The 13978-nt window shown below is 39.7% G+C and overlaps 2 protein-coding genes across 3 annotated transcripts in view; both read right to left on the bottom strand.

Annotated features, from left to right (window-relative positions):
• The window catches only part of LOC138016404 (uncharacterized), a 290788-nt gene that overhangs the window by 99473 nt on the left and 177337 nt on the right, over positions 1 to 13978 (bottom strand). The gene's annotated exons all lie outside the window — the stretch shown is intronic.
• The window catches only part of LOC138016640 (uncharacterized), a 142453-nt gene continuing 133474 nt past the window's right edge, over positions 5000 to 13978 (bottom strand). For both annotated transcript variants that reach the window (XM_068863835.1, XM_068863836.1), the window contains 5 exons: positions 12967 to 13080; positions 7996 to 8109; positions 7204 to 7326; positions 7051 to 7095; positions 5000 to 5762 (listed from right to left, as the gene is read on the bottom strand). In XM_068863835.1, coding sequence (XP_068719936.1) covers positions 5407 to 5762; positions 7051 to 7095; positions 7204 to 7326; positions 7996 to 8109; positions 12967 to 13080 — 752 coding nt within the window. In that variant the 3' untranslated portion in view covers positions 5000 to 5406. The remainder of the gene's footprint in view (positions 5763 to 7050; positions 7096 to 7203; positions 7327 to 7995; positions 8110 to 12966; positions 13081 to 13978) is intronic.

Here is a 13978-nt window from a genome sequence, read left to right as displayed (position 1 = left end):
CACCAATGAACGCACCAGAATAAAAGGGTAACTGGGAAAGCCTCGATTAAAGGGAAAGTACGGTCTAGAAAAAAAGTTTCACTGAATCGAAAGTTCTTTACCTGTAATGCCATACTTGACCACTCATTTGGACTAAATGTGTTCAAATAGCCAACAATAACGCTTCAAAACAACCTCGTTCCCAGGGTCTTCTCGGTTTTCAATATGGCGGCGGGTCTTACGAAGACCCTGGCACACAGTGAACTAAAAAGATCGCTGACTGGTGCTTTTCTCACGTGAACTCTGATTGGTTTAATGTGGAAAGAAAGATGGCGGCTAGTGAGGAGAGCCAGAAGAAGAACAGAATTCGTGTTTAAATCATTTTCAAAATTGTAGCTGTTCCGTAAGAAGCAGCTGCAAATTAACATGCATAACATCTTCATAACAGTCAAAAAAAATTCACCGTTTTTTCACGTTGTACGATGATCTACATCAGGCTTCGATTCCAATTAAAACTACGTTGGCATTTCACGACCTCTGGCATAGCGATCGCTCTATAATATAGAAGGATATAATGGTGTTTGAAAGACGTAACGGTAATTAAGTGATTTTATTTCGTACTTACCTTTACGTTTTGGGTCATTTTGGCATCTCACAATTGTAATTCCCTGACGCGAGTATTGTTACTGTTGTTTAATGTTTTCACCATGTCAGATTGTGTTACAAATTATAAAATTGTGCAACAGGGTTCATAGATTATTGATGTGGTTGATTTAGCAGTTGTATGTGGTTCTGTTGACTCGTGTGACAGCTGCAATGCAGGCGGGTCTGTTAAATACAGGTCAAGACTAGAGGTCGCTGCTCCAATGATCAACAACTAAGCCAAAAGTTTCCCCGAGACCTGAAACAACATTTTTGTTGAGTGATTAGCGCTAGCAGACACTTTTGGTGTCTGCAGCACGGTGACATGTACACTCACCTGTGGAATGTGACCTGCGTTTTATTTCAATAGACCTGCAGCTGCAGTAATCCATATTCTTTCCCATCCCTTCCACACTCTTCAGCTAGTGGTGCACATCAAGCTCGGTCGGTTTTCATCATTGCCTTTTACTTTCATTAATAAAAAATATTAATCTCCTCACCCCAAACAAAGTGCATGTCACCTTGTAATTTTCCAAGAGAGTTATTTAAGATTGTGAAGTCTTAACAATAATTATTATTCTTGAAAATAATTGTAAGGCTGATCATTAAAGTCTTATTGACCTGTCAATTCGCTAACGACTTCAATTTTTGCTTCTTCTGATTTAAAAATATAAATATGTATATTAAACAGTATTCTTTAATTTTGTACACATTACTTTTTTAGCATCACATTCCTGTGAGTTTTCTTGTACTCCAATAATTTAAGTTGAATTATTCGTTTTCAAAATATTCTCTAGCATTGCTCAAGTTGTGGCATTTTAATTACTGTCTGAAGATGCGGTACACCGAGTGATTTAGGGGAAGATTGCGGACTGGACAGGGGGATTGGGAGATAGAATTGAAGGTGACAAAGCACAGGAAATTTGCAACTTCACCAGCAACAAGAAACTATTTCACAAAAAGAAATAGTGTTTTGTTTCTGAATGGTAAGGGCAGGAGAAAAGATAAAATACTGTAGTGTGGGTCACTTGGTCGGTCATATATATTTCGCTTCGTCTATTGAAACTCTCAACAAAGAAGGACAAAAATGTGGACGCAAACTCTCTGAACGGTTAGAAGCCTGTCAAGGAATATTAACCATTAAAGAGAAGAACATAATGATACTTGTCTACAAATACCTAATTTTCCTTCAAATGCCACAGCATAAAATTTCAAATTCCATTTTCTGTGAATCTTCCATTACTTGTCGTACATGTGAACCTAGGAAGTTACCAGTACTAGGTTTAAAATAACTGGCTCCTGGAAAACCCAATTTACTACTGCAACTCACCAGTGGGAAGATTGTTTACATTACGTATTACCATGAAGAGAGATAGCTTTGGATTTTTCAACAATATATCCCTTTAATATAACCGAAAATCATTCAGATAGTGAAAACTTCATATTTATGACCCATTTCGTTCTCTTTCATGCTTGTCAGCATTATGATTTGCTATACTTCAGGTTCACATGTTCACAAGTTTGTTTTTACGTCTCATAGATGTTTAGATGTTCAATTACAAACTCTGTTTTGAACGGCCACTCTACTTCATTGTGTAAATAGTTCACCCTGAAGTCTAAATAGACACAATTCGTTTCTGAGTAAATGAAACGAAACAAAAATGTAGTTTAAGGAATGGAGGCAAATAAAACAAACCGTGCCATTGTCACTGCCTCCAAAACAGCAAAAAAGCCAGTTTGATAAAACAGCAAAGATCCACCCCTAACCGTGGGCTCATTCGACAAGAACTGCTTATTATGATGAGATGCTTATGTTTAGGACTTGCACAAATTGTGCCCTTTTTAAATTAGGCTCAACAGATTTCATGAGCAGCATTCCAAGACATCACATTGTCTTCACTGGTAGGACAAGACATAGAAAAGTTCTTTCCATAGCTTGAAAAGTGCAAGAAGCAGATTGCTAATCCTATGGAATAGTATGTTGAGCAATGTACATTGGCTTGATCATGTCAACTTTACCACAAAATATATTTACAATAACAAGTTGTAAGAATGTGGGCACTAAACATGCTGTGGTACGTTCCCTGTTGGCAATCAGAAGACAATTAAAATACTGATTTTACACTGACATGTCAATACTTGCAGTCAATCGATGAGATGAGAGATAAAACCACAATACAGCAATCTAATGGGTTCACTGTGAAAATGAAGTACCACAGATATGTGGTATAATAATACTTCCTTTTAGGAAAATAGCTTTGGGTCAATGTATACTGGGGAAAGTCGTTGTCAGAAGGCTCATATACACCGATAAGAAATCAGATAATCATTCAAGTGTATGAAAAATTTAAAATGATAATTAGGTTTAATTGATCGAAAATAAACATGAAATATAAACTATACATTACGGAAGACAGCGAACACACCTCCGTGTCTAAATAGCTAGAACCAGGGCTTTCATTAAACCTTAGCTCACTGGATTTTACGGTAATCAAATGTCTGTGATGTTACGGGTGAAATTGTGTGCAATGGCTGTTTCCAAACTGTTTAAAAATCTCAGCTTCGAGAAATAATAGCCGTCGAAAAATTGCATTGGTTTAAAATAACATGAAATGAAAAGAAAAGCGAGATTTCTCTGTCATCTACCGCATTCTCGTTGCTCGTGCATTCATCCATCCGTAGTTTTGGTTTCTTACATCAAATTGTACAGCTTTGGGTTCCCCCTTCGTACTCCATTTTGTTTTGTTGGCAGTTGTTGTACCCAGATTTCTCTCACCTTATTCCTTGCCGCCATTTTGAAAAAAAATGCATATTTGTCCATCCTCGGTGGACAAATCTTGATCACGTGATCTGCTGTGTGCCAGGGTCTTCTTAAGATCCGCCGCCATATTGAAAGCCGAGAAGACCATGGGAACGAGGTTGGCTTCAAAAGTAGGCAAATTTAAATTTAAATCCGCCATCTTTGTTTTGCAAACGAGGCTATGACCTAGCAATAGTCAAGGATTCTCCGGATGACTAAATGTACTTGATGTAAAGTAGAAAAACACAGGCGAGGAGAGCAATACTTTGTAGACTTGAATCTTAATCCAGAGGCTACATTGTATTGATATTGGGTCCACCTCTGAACAGATTTACCTCGTGGTCGTTAAACAGGGTTTTATATGTGAGTTTTATGCAGGAGTTTTACAAAGCAAAAGAGAGCTTGCAGTGCTATCCCGTGCTCATTGTAAATGCTGTGAAATAAATGCCTGGAAATCAAGTTTAATCTCTCTACCGTGGCTTTCTGCGAGATCCCTGTTACAACTTCAAGACAAACGATCGATTTATATATTCCATCAAAGGGTAAGAGTAAATCGTTTCAGTATTTTCTATACTGCTAACAAAATTTAACCACATTTCAAGTTACGTTTATTAGCGCATAACAGTGAAAGTCGTCTATATATGGCTTGATTCAGTTTTCTCGCTCCATTATAATGATATTTTGGACTAGTTGACTGAGATTTCCGTATGAAGCGAATGTCACCAAGACCAATATTCATATATCTGAAGGTCCCCGCGGCCGCTTGAGGTCCTCCTTATTCTAAATTAAAGGCTTCCCTGTGTGAAAGCAAACAAATACGTTTGCTGAAGCATCGAAGACGGCTGTCGCTGAATGAAGAAATTGAAAAAGGTATGCTTGTCGAATATTTCTTTGTTGCATGTTCAAGGTTTTTGTCTTGTTTACATTTGCTCTGGCTGATTTTTGCCCCCTAGTTTGATTGACTAGAAAATCAACAAGTATTAAGTGACTTGAGTTTCTGTCGCACGTATGGCCTACATGGCCTACTACCTATTGAACCACAAGACCGTTTACCATAGTTCATCTTACATTTGAATTTCTCGAAGCAGAAAGGTCACACAACATTGAGAAAGTGATCGCGGAACAAAGAACTTAGTAAGGTCGAACAAGTTTGCTGACTATTGCTACGTCATAACACGTCATATCCAAGATGGCGCTCTCCAAGTCACGAAAGAGGCAACTTCAAAGTGCTCTTGTCATATTTTAACAGGGAACTGGACAAAACGGCAATTATTTTCGAATTCCTGGGGAAAATTTTCGTAATTTAGAGAAACGTTTTCTAGACTGTACTTTCCCTTAAAAAAACGTACCAAGAGCTAGGTGTGGATTTCATGTGCCATCAAAGTTCAGGAAGTTCAGTTGTTAAAAAAAGGTCTTTGATATGTCGTCACATATCACTGACACCCCACCCTGACCCCCATATCCCAAGTTTGTCTGCCTCAGTATTTCTTTTAATAAACACTAAACATTTGCACCACAATGCTACAGAGGCATGAAAGAAAATTCTGCTTTTATCTCTAGAGCAAAGTTAATCACTTGTCACATAACGTTTTCTTTATTCATATGTGCTAGCGACCTACACTTAACTAAACATCGATGTTATACATGTTATATTGTAACAGCTAGTTGCGATTTTGATGTGCGAGTTCAGAAAAGACTGTTGGGGATAATCGATATAGTCGCCAAGTTATCTTCATATAGCAAATTTGTTTTCCCAAGCACCTTTCTTTTTTTTCTGCGAAATTTAAAATTGTTTCAAATTGAAGCGATATGGTCTAAAATACTATTGCCAACTGTGTAATTGTTAAGTTTTCCAAAGTAAGTGCGATAGTGACACCTACAGAAACTTGGCAAAATCTAAGCCTTTGTTTACAGAGAAGATGGTTGCATGTCTAGTTACCGATACGTTTTTTTTTTGTGGTTTTATGAATGTCACACGTCAAGTCCTAGACAGTTCCGCAATAGCGAAGGCTACAGATTGGTACACCATCAAGATAATAAACGTAGAAAGAACGGCAGTTTCTGACTTTAACGGTAGTCGACAACTCGCAGCACTTAGCAAAATAGTGGAAGCATACTGTCCTGCTTACTTGACCGTCAGCGACACTGGGATGCTCTCCATTTAGCCATCCTGGTGCGCTAGTACTACATACACGTGCTGGGGGACATGAAGTCGGCATTCGTGTTCCTGCTGCACCTTGAAATCGAAACCACCCCGGGCCAATTCCATAGTCACACTTGGAGATGCCGTAAGAATTTATATTTCTATCCAAACTGCTCAAAGAGCTGTAATTCCGGCATTCTGAGAAAGAAACAGAAAATTATAACTCATCCACGGTGGTCACGAATATACTTAAAGCCAGAATAAATTAAACAATTGCTCTGGTCGGCTTCTGTCTATCACCATTATTTCACTTTTTCTTTAAGACATCAGAGAAAAGACTTGATTTGGATTAACAACAGAGCATGCGATTTACTTTATAACTCACGAAGAGCCATGTAAAACAAGCTCTTGACAGCGCAAAATTCACAAGCGAATGCCTAACGAAGAGGAAGAGAAATCATACCGGGCGTACTTCAAAACGAAGAACATTTCCTTTTGCAGGACCGTTTTAAAAAGGTGCTATTTAGAAAGGGAATTCACATAACAAAATAATACATAGATTTAACCAAGCCTATAAGCGGAGCTCCCTGGTTATTTATTATTACTGCCAAATAGAGGTTTCGAATTGTCCGCGTTTTGGTGTTTCCGGTTGCTTCTTTATTAAATCATTTTCTTTGCTTTCTCTATAGAAACATTCATTGCCTAACTAGTAAATTCCACGGTAAATTTCACGCGAAAAATCGATATCGCATGAATCACGAAGCGATGAGTGCGATTTCGGTATTTCGAGTGAAATTTACTTTGGAATTCACCTGTTTGGCAATGAATTTTTCTTGAACCGCATAAGTTTTAAAAGAAAACAAGCACACCCTCAGCGAGCGAATGGCAAAGGAAAAAAGCCATTTCAGTCAATAGCCAGTGAAAAGGAATCACGCTAAAAGTAGAAAGGTTTGTTAGTTCAAGGTCAAAAAAGAGTTTTACTGGTGTTCTTTATTCCACTTTATCTCTGAAAACGAGATCCGTTACATTTTGATGCATTTCATTGAAACAAACAGTAGAATATTTGTTCCCATAACATAAACGCCTTTTATTTAGTGTTAACTTGTCTCTTGGTTCTTCAAATGAACAGGGTCTTTTTCGGTGAAGGAAATATGCTATTACTTTAACTGTCTATAATCTTTAAGTTTAAACAGCAAACAAATGAACAAAAACATCAACGAATCATTGCGAACCCGCATAAAGACAACAGTGGGTAGGTGTTCTTTCCAAAAATACCATTTTATCGAACTTATAGGATCTTTACGAAAGGCATAAAGGGATACCAAGGCACGTGCACACGTGATTTTTCTGTCTAAAATCATCTTCACGAACTTTGTTAAAAGAACAAGGGGCAGTTGTTCCTTTGAACGACGGGGGAAAAACAAGGAAAAGCCATTGTTTTCCTGCTCTTTCGACTAAGTAATACAAGCAAAGAGCCAAATAATACCTGATGCAGAAGGGATGCAAGTCTTTCCATTACACTCATCGATCTCTGCAGATATAATGTCAAGGTTAATATGCGATACAAAGGGTTTGTTGTTGCTTTTAAGTTTCTTGCGCATAAATGGCAAGTTTCAAGTTGTATATGAGTTTAACTCACCCGAACATGCTTTTCCGTTTCCTGAATAGCCGCTTTTGCATGTGCATAAGTATGATCCTTTAGTATTCGAACAGGTGGCATTGATATCACAGCTGTGAGAGTTGGCAGAACACTCGTCGATATCTACCAAAAACCGTGGAGGGAATGAGCCAAAGAAACCATAATTGAAGATGCCATACCTTACATAAAATGGTTACGGTGGGAAAAGAAAAGAGAGTAGTCTTACATATTTTCAGTGCTGATGACAAACTGCTTAAAAAGGACTGGGTTTTTATACACTTAACTCATTTTACAGCATTTAACCTCGTCTTTTGGTGGACGTACCTCGTTGAATACAGCGTTCCCTTTCGAAAGCAGAGTTAGACGCGATGGAAAGGCTTGTTTGGTTCGTTCAAACTCAAGCTTTTCTTAACTATTTTATTCCACATCAGCCCCACCCGTTGCTATGTGAACCTTACCATCTAAGATGGCATACCTTACCCAATGTGGTTAAGGTGGGGAAGGAAAAGACGGTAGACTTATCCATGCTTTACATATTTCCAGTCCCCTGATTACAAACTGCTGAGGACACTGGCTTTTTTTTACACACTTAACCCATGTTACAGCAGACAATAAAACTCGTCTTTTGGTGGACGTATCTCGTCCCGTTGAGTGCAGCGTTCTCTTTCGAACGCACAGTTTGACAAGATAAAAACGCTTGGAAACAAAAGGCTACGGAAACGCTTGTTTAGTTCTTTCCGGCAACCTTAAGCTTTTCTGAGTCAGACTCACCCCTTGCCATGTGAACCTTACCAGTCTCACAAAGATCCCCTGTGTATCCTACTGGACAGATACACGAGTAACTGTTGACACCATCTACGCATGATTCGCCATTAGCACACGCGTTTAGAAGACAGTCGTCTATGTCTAAAATAATAGGAGAGAATTCAGAGTTCACCTTATTGAACAATTCTTCGATCACAGGTCACATTCTGCCGGAATCACCAAAAAGCAAGCTTTATCAGGTTTAACAGAATTAACTGATTAGAGTGAAATGCGAAGTGCTAGTTTTCTACCCCATATGAACCATGTGAACGTTAGTGCTACTAATGGAAATGGGCTCACACAGGAACAGAGAAAAACTCTGACCAGGGTGGGAATTGAACCCACGACCTTCGGGTTAGATCACCGCTGCTCTACCAACTGAGCTACAAGGTCGTAGGTTCAATTCCCACCCTGGTCAAAGTTTTTGTCTGTCCTTGTGTGGGCCCAGTTCCATTAGTAGGGCTAACGCTCACATGGTTCATATGGGGCAGAAAACTAGCACTTCACATTACACTCTAATCAGTTAAGTCTGTTCAAATATAAGTGCTACACGGCCAACGTTTGCAAAAACGTAACCCTTCCTTTTACCAGGTTTACATTGTTTCCCAGTGTTTCCTTCTCATGCAGATATGCATGACTAACCGTTAATGCCATCTGCACATAATCCACCTTTACTACGTGCGCATTATTGGATTACACAATCGTAAATGAAAAGTGTCAAAAGACGATTCATTTCATTTTTCCAACGTCGCGGAGGTTCCAGAAACCGACAAATATAGGACACGTTATGGGCGTGCAATCAGACGTCCAAGAGAGTGAAGAACATTTAAATTATATGCGATTGGGTATAGGTGTGATTTTTTTGTTGCGTGTGTGATTTCTGTTTCCTGAAGAGTCGAACAAAAAGTCTCGATGTAATACTACCGAAAAAAGTACTACGTGGACTGAATTCTGCTGAGTGTTTGTCGTGTAACTGGGCCCGTACAGAGGCTAAAACAATCGACGTTTCCGAGGGTTGGATGCCAGCCAGAAGTGATCAATTCGTATTCCAGGACAATAGTGTCTCCCAGATTCTTAAAACAACAAAAATGGTGAAAAATCGATCAAGTTAGCGTTTTAAAACGTGGAAGAACTCACATTATTATATATACTCAACAAAATATCGCGTTTCTGATTGGTCATCGACGAATACATAATTAGATTATAGAGTGCAAGAAGAGGCTATACAGTGCAATAGGGAAGTTGTCATGGAAACAAAGCGATGTAGTGATTTTTTGAGTATATAATAAGTAAAAATCGTATGACCTTGCTCCTGCATTTCGCGATTTATGGTCACTCGTGACGTTTTAAAAGTTCTCAAGTTGCACTCGCACACGGGTCCTGAAATTTTAAGAACTTTCAAAGCATCACTAGTGCCCACAAATCACGACATGCACTCGCGTTCACACAATTTCCTATACTTATCTCAATCCCGAAAAACCTCTCGGTAAAGAGTAGAGAACCAACAAACACAACCCACATATGACGCCGAGTCTGGGAATCGAACACGAGCCACATTGGTGGGAGGCGAGTGCTCTCATCACTGCGCCATCCCTGCACCCCAAATCATGAAATTATATTATCTCAAGTGACATAGCCCCTTTAAAGAAGAAACGAGTGAGTTTCACTCAAGAATGTGTTTTGTTTTCTTTGAACTGAATTTACTACCAAAGCATACAAAGGTAAAAGACCTCAAAAGGGGACACGGGATTACAAGATAATTCAACGTGTGAACGTGTGAGCTAAAGGGCCATTGCTGGCATGACGTCTGGGTGGCCCCTCGAATGGTCCTAGAGATGTATCCAGGTTTTCAAATTTGGGGGTCCTCTGGGCCCCTTCTTCAAAAATTTGGGGGTCCATTGCAAAATTTTGGGAGTCCAGCCAATTAATATTCAACAAAAATAATTAATATTCAATGAGGCCCTGGCCCTTGCGCAAGTTGAGAAACAAGCAAATTCTTACTACAGATTTTTTTAAACACACCTCTAAAATTTTACAAGGACTTATCTTTCTACAACTAGGTCATTTTCTCTAGCATTAATATACATTAATTTTTATGACTACAACTGTACGTACATGCTGAAACTGATTTTAGTTTCATCACATTTTAAAAAAATACGCCTCTCTGAAGTCCGCCACTTAGTTATAGCCTTATTGAAATCAAAATGCTTCTAGTCAACCCCATTTATGTTGATTCTTAGCAACTGGTCCACCGTCTTCCCAGAAAGTCTAGCCCTGGACTTAACCTTGGTCCTATTTTGAAAACTAAATCCCCTCTCGCAGTCTGCAGTGGACACAGGAATTAAGATGGCAATTTGAGCAAGCTTGATGAGCTCTGGGAACTGATCATTATACTTAAAACTAATTACAGCCCATAAATCTCTCATTGAAAGTCCACAATAGTTGGCCCTAACAAGGGGTTCTAATAGTTGGTATTCCAGTTTACACCCATCGGAATCAACTAATGGCTTAACACCCCCCTTTTCTTGACCATAGTGGTCTAGCAAAACATCTAACTTTGCTTCCCTCTCTGCATGACTAAGTGACACTGATGATTTGTAGTCTAAAACTGAAAATGCTGAAATAACACTAGACTGTGAGGCAGGAAACCTCTTCCTCAAGTTTTCGGTTAGTTCGGTAATAAATTCCACCCTTGCAGACTGAAATGATGAACGTAGCTGACCTGAGTCAGAAATCTCAACCCCTTGAAAAGTTGTAGGGGACCCACCTTCCCCTTGCTTCAAACTCCACCCTTGCAGACTGAAATGATGAACGTAGCTGACCTGAGTCAGAAATTTCAACCCCTTGAAAAGTTGTAGGGGACCCACCTTCCCCTTGCTTCAAACAAGAATAAAATTTTGACAAGTGCGTGCCATCAGTTTCTGCAAAACCCCCCAAAGCTTGTATGCTAGCATCTATTAGGGGCATGATGATGGAAAAGTCAACAACCTCCCTTTGAGAAGCTTTGCTAGCCCTCTTCATAATTGGAACTACATCCATAAGAAAGTGCATGGTTGCCAAGAATGAAAACTTAGTCATGGCTTTGAGTAAACCCTTTGCCTTAGCATTTCCCTTCCCCTGATCTGAAGCTTCATTCCCCAAAGAATATGTACTCAACATAAATTATCAATTTTTTCGAAATTGTTATGTCAGTTGATTCATCGATCAAAATCGAGATGTATGGACTGTCATGTAGCTTCTCCAAAAGCTCCTCTTCGATAACATCAGAAAATGTCTCGAGGAATCCGTACGCCGTCGTCCGTGAGCTGTATGAACTGTTGGCCCCAGTCGATGAATGATCGAGATCTTAAAAGCATTAAAAAAGAACCGAACGGACTCTCAATTTCCCGTAAAAGACTGTTTAAGCATTATTTATTTTAGTAACACGTTGGGTTCTCTGTCATTTCGCTCACAAATAAACAAACGAAGGCTTGAAATTCGGTTGGAAAGCATGCAAGAACCTCAACTTCGACTGAAACGTTAAATTATCATTGGCAGATCGAAAGCGTCGCCGCCGATTGTGTCACCTATGCAAAAAGCAGCTCGGATAACGTCACGCAACACGTGGGAACTCAAACACCAAGAACTTAAGTCCTCAAGCTGGACATATTAAAACTGTTGACAAAATGAAATCACCTGACTACAAAAACCAGAAGATAACAGCATACCTTGAAATTTGAGGAACTTGATCATCTCTCCGTAGTGAGAAATTGGAATGTTTAATTTCGTTGTGAAATACGCTGGCGGCAATGATTGCTTTTTCTGCTTTGCAAACAACTTTTTCTGTTGTGGTCCTCATCGTTCGGCGCAGACGTTTTTCTTCGACTGCACTTTGATGATCTTGAGATTCAGAGTGCCGTTCAAGGGTCGATCGCCTAAGGGGAGGGGCTGGCGCAATGGTAAGATCTCTGCCTTCCAACCCTAAGGTCCCGGGTTCCATTCCCGGTTCTGCCGAGACTGGAATATTTGGCGACCTTCTTTCCCGCTAAAGTTCACTCAGCTTTCCATCCTTCCGAGGTCGGTAAAATGAGTACCAGCATGCATGGACTGCTTAGAAGCGGCTGCAATTTGCGCCTGTGTATGCTTCCAGTCCGCTGAGGGTAAATTGATCATTGTAAAGCGCCTTTGAGACGCGTGATAAGGGCGCTATATAAATGCACCACTTTACTCTTTACTTTAAATTGTTCGTCCCTAATGAAGCCATCGGATTCTTCTTCTTCGATTCTCGACAAACCGTGCTAAACATCTTGCCATCAGTATGTTCTAGCCACTGAAAGTCTTTTAACCATTGCTTGCAAAACAATTTGGCTACTTTGGGATCGGATGAAGCTGCTTCAGCGACATCTTCGGTAGTTTTTCGCTTAACAGCTGGACGACCAAACAGAGTCGATTGTTTCATTATTGTAACTAAGCACGAGCGACTACCGGTAAGCAAAGTGATAAGAAAATACAATGGCTTTTCGGCTTTAGTCTGAAAGTGACAGCGAAATGGACCGTGAAGAGCCAATCAGCAGATGAAAATTGTTTTCACGAAAGACAAATTTGCATATCGTGTGACGCTGTTTTTGTCCTGGTATTTGTAATTTGCATAAACATTCTATTTTTTTTTTCTGCGTCCAATTGGACCCCTCGTTCAACATTCTCTGCCTCCAACAGTCAAACGAGTGCGTCCCAGGATGCAATGACGCACTCTGGGGTGATGTAGACGGTGACCATCTGTCTGATTCAGACAGATGGTCACCGTCTACTCTACTTAAAAAAATAAAAAATAAATACTGGAACGCTACAGTTCAATAACACCCAACTCAGTGCCTTCTGTTTTTGTGTAACACGTACCACCGGCAAACCAGTTTACGCTTATGCAACGTCTAGTTTTAAATTATTTCACGTCAGCCCCACCCCTTGCCATGTAAACCTTACCAGTCTCACAAAGATCCCCTGTGTATCCTACTCGACAAATACATGAGTAATTGTTGACACCATCTACGCATGATCCACCATTAGCACACGGGTTTGGAACACATTCGTCTACATCTAAAACAACAGGAGAGAATTCTCAGTTGATCTTATAAACCAATTATTCGATCACAGATAACAGCAAATTCTACCGGAATCACCAAAACGTAAGCTTGACCAGTGTGACATTTTTTCCCCGGGTACCGTTCTCTGCAGATACATGATTAATCGTTAATGACATCTGCACATAATTGATCATTAGCACGCTCGTGGTTAAGGCAATCGTCGATGTGTACAATAAAAAAGTGTCAAAGCCGATTTACTTTGCTTCTCCATAGAGACTAAAATAATTAGAGAGCAATCAGAAGTGAACACTTGAATTCGTATGCCAGGACAATAGTTTCTCCTAGATGTTTAAACTAATCGTCTCTGATGAAGAAAAGATACCTAGTTATGTAAATGTGGTTTTATTAAGACAAAATAAAAGGGAAAAGCTCAATTCCGGTTGCGGTCCGCGTCTACAAAAGGTCGAGTGCCCAAGCTCCCTTACAGTTCACAGTGGAAGAGGACAAAAAAATGTGTCAAAGATCGATTACCAATCTCACAATGATTTCCAGTAAATCCGTCTGATTTACTTTCATGACACCTCCATATTTCCAACCTTTGTATTTCCCTTAATTGTGAGTGTGAACATTGTCTCACGCCTCGTCATGCAGTGCTTCTAGGAGGAAACTTTTGCAAGTTCCAAGTTCTACGTGAGTTTGACTTAACCGAACATGTTTTTCCATCGCCCGAAAAGCCGCTTATGCATGTGCACATGTATGATCCTTTAGTATTAATGGAAACAGCTTGGACACCACAGCTGTGAGAGTTCATAAAACATTCGTCGATATCTACCGAAAAAGGTAGAGGAAATTAACGAGTCAGTCAAATAAACCAACATCTAAGATGGCATATCTTACCTAATATGGTTAAG

Source organism: Montipora capricornis, chromosome 9, assembly GCF_036669925.1.
Source record: "Montipora capricornis isolate CH-2021 chromosome 9, ASM3666992v2, whole genome shotgun sequence".
Lineage (NCBI taxonomy): Eukaryota > Metazoa > Cnidaria > Anthozoa > Scleractinia > Acroporidae > Montipora > Montipora capricornis.
The sequence above is the reverse complement of the archived record's forward strand: the minus strand, read 5'-3'. Positions and strand labels throughout refer to the sequence as shown.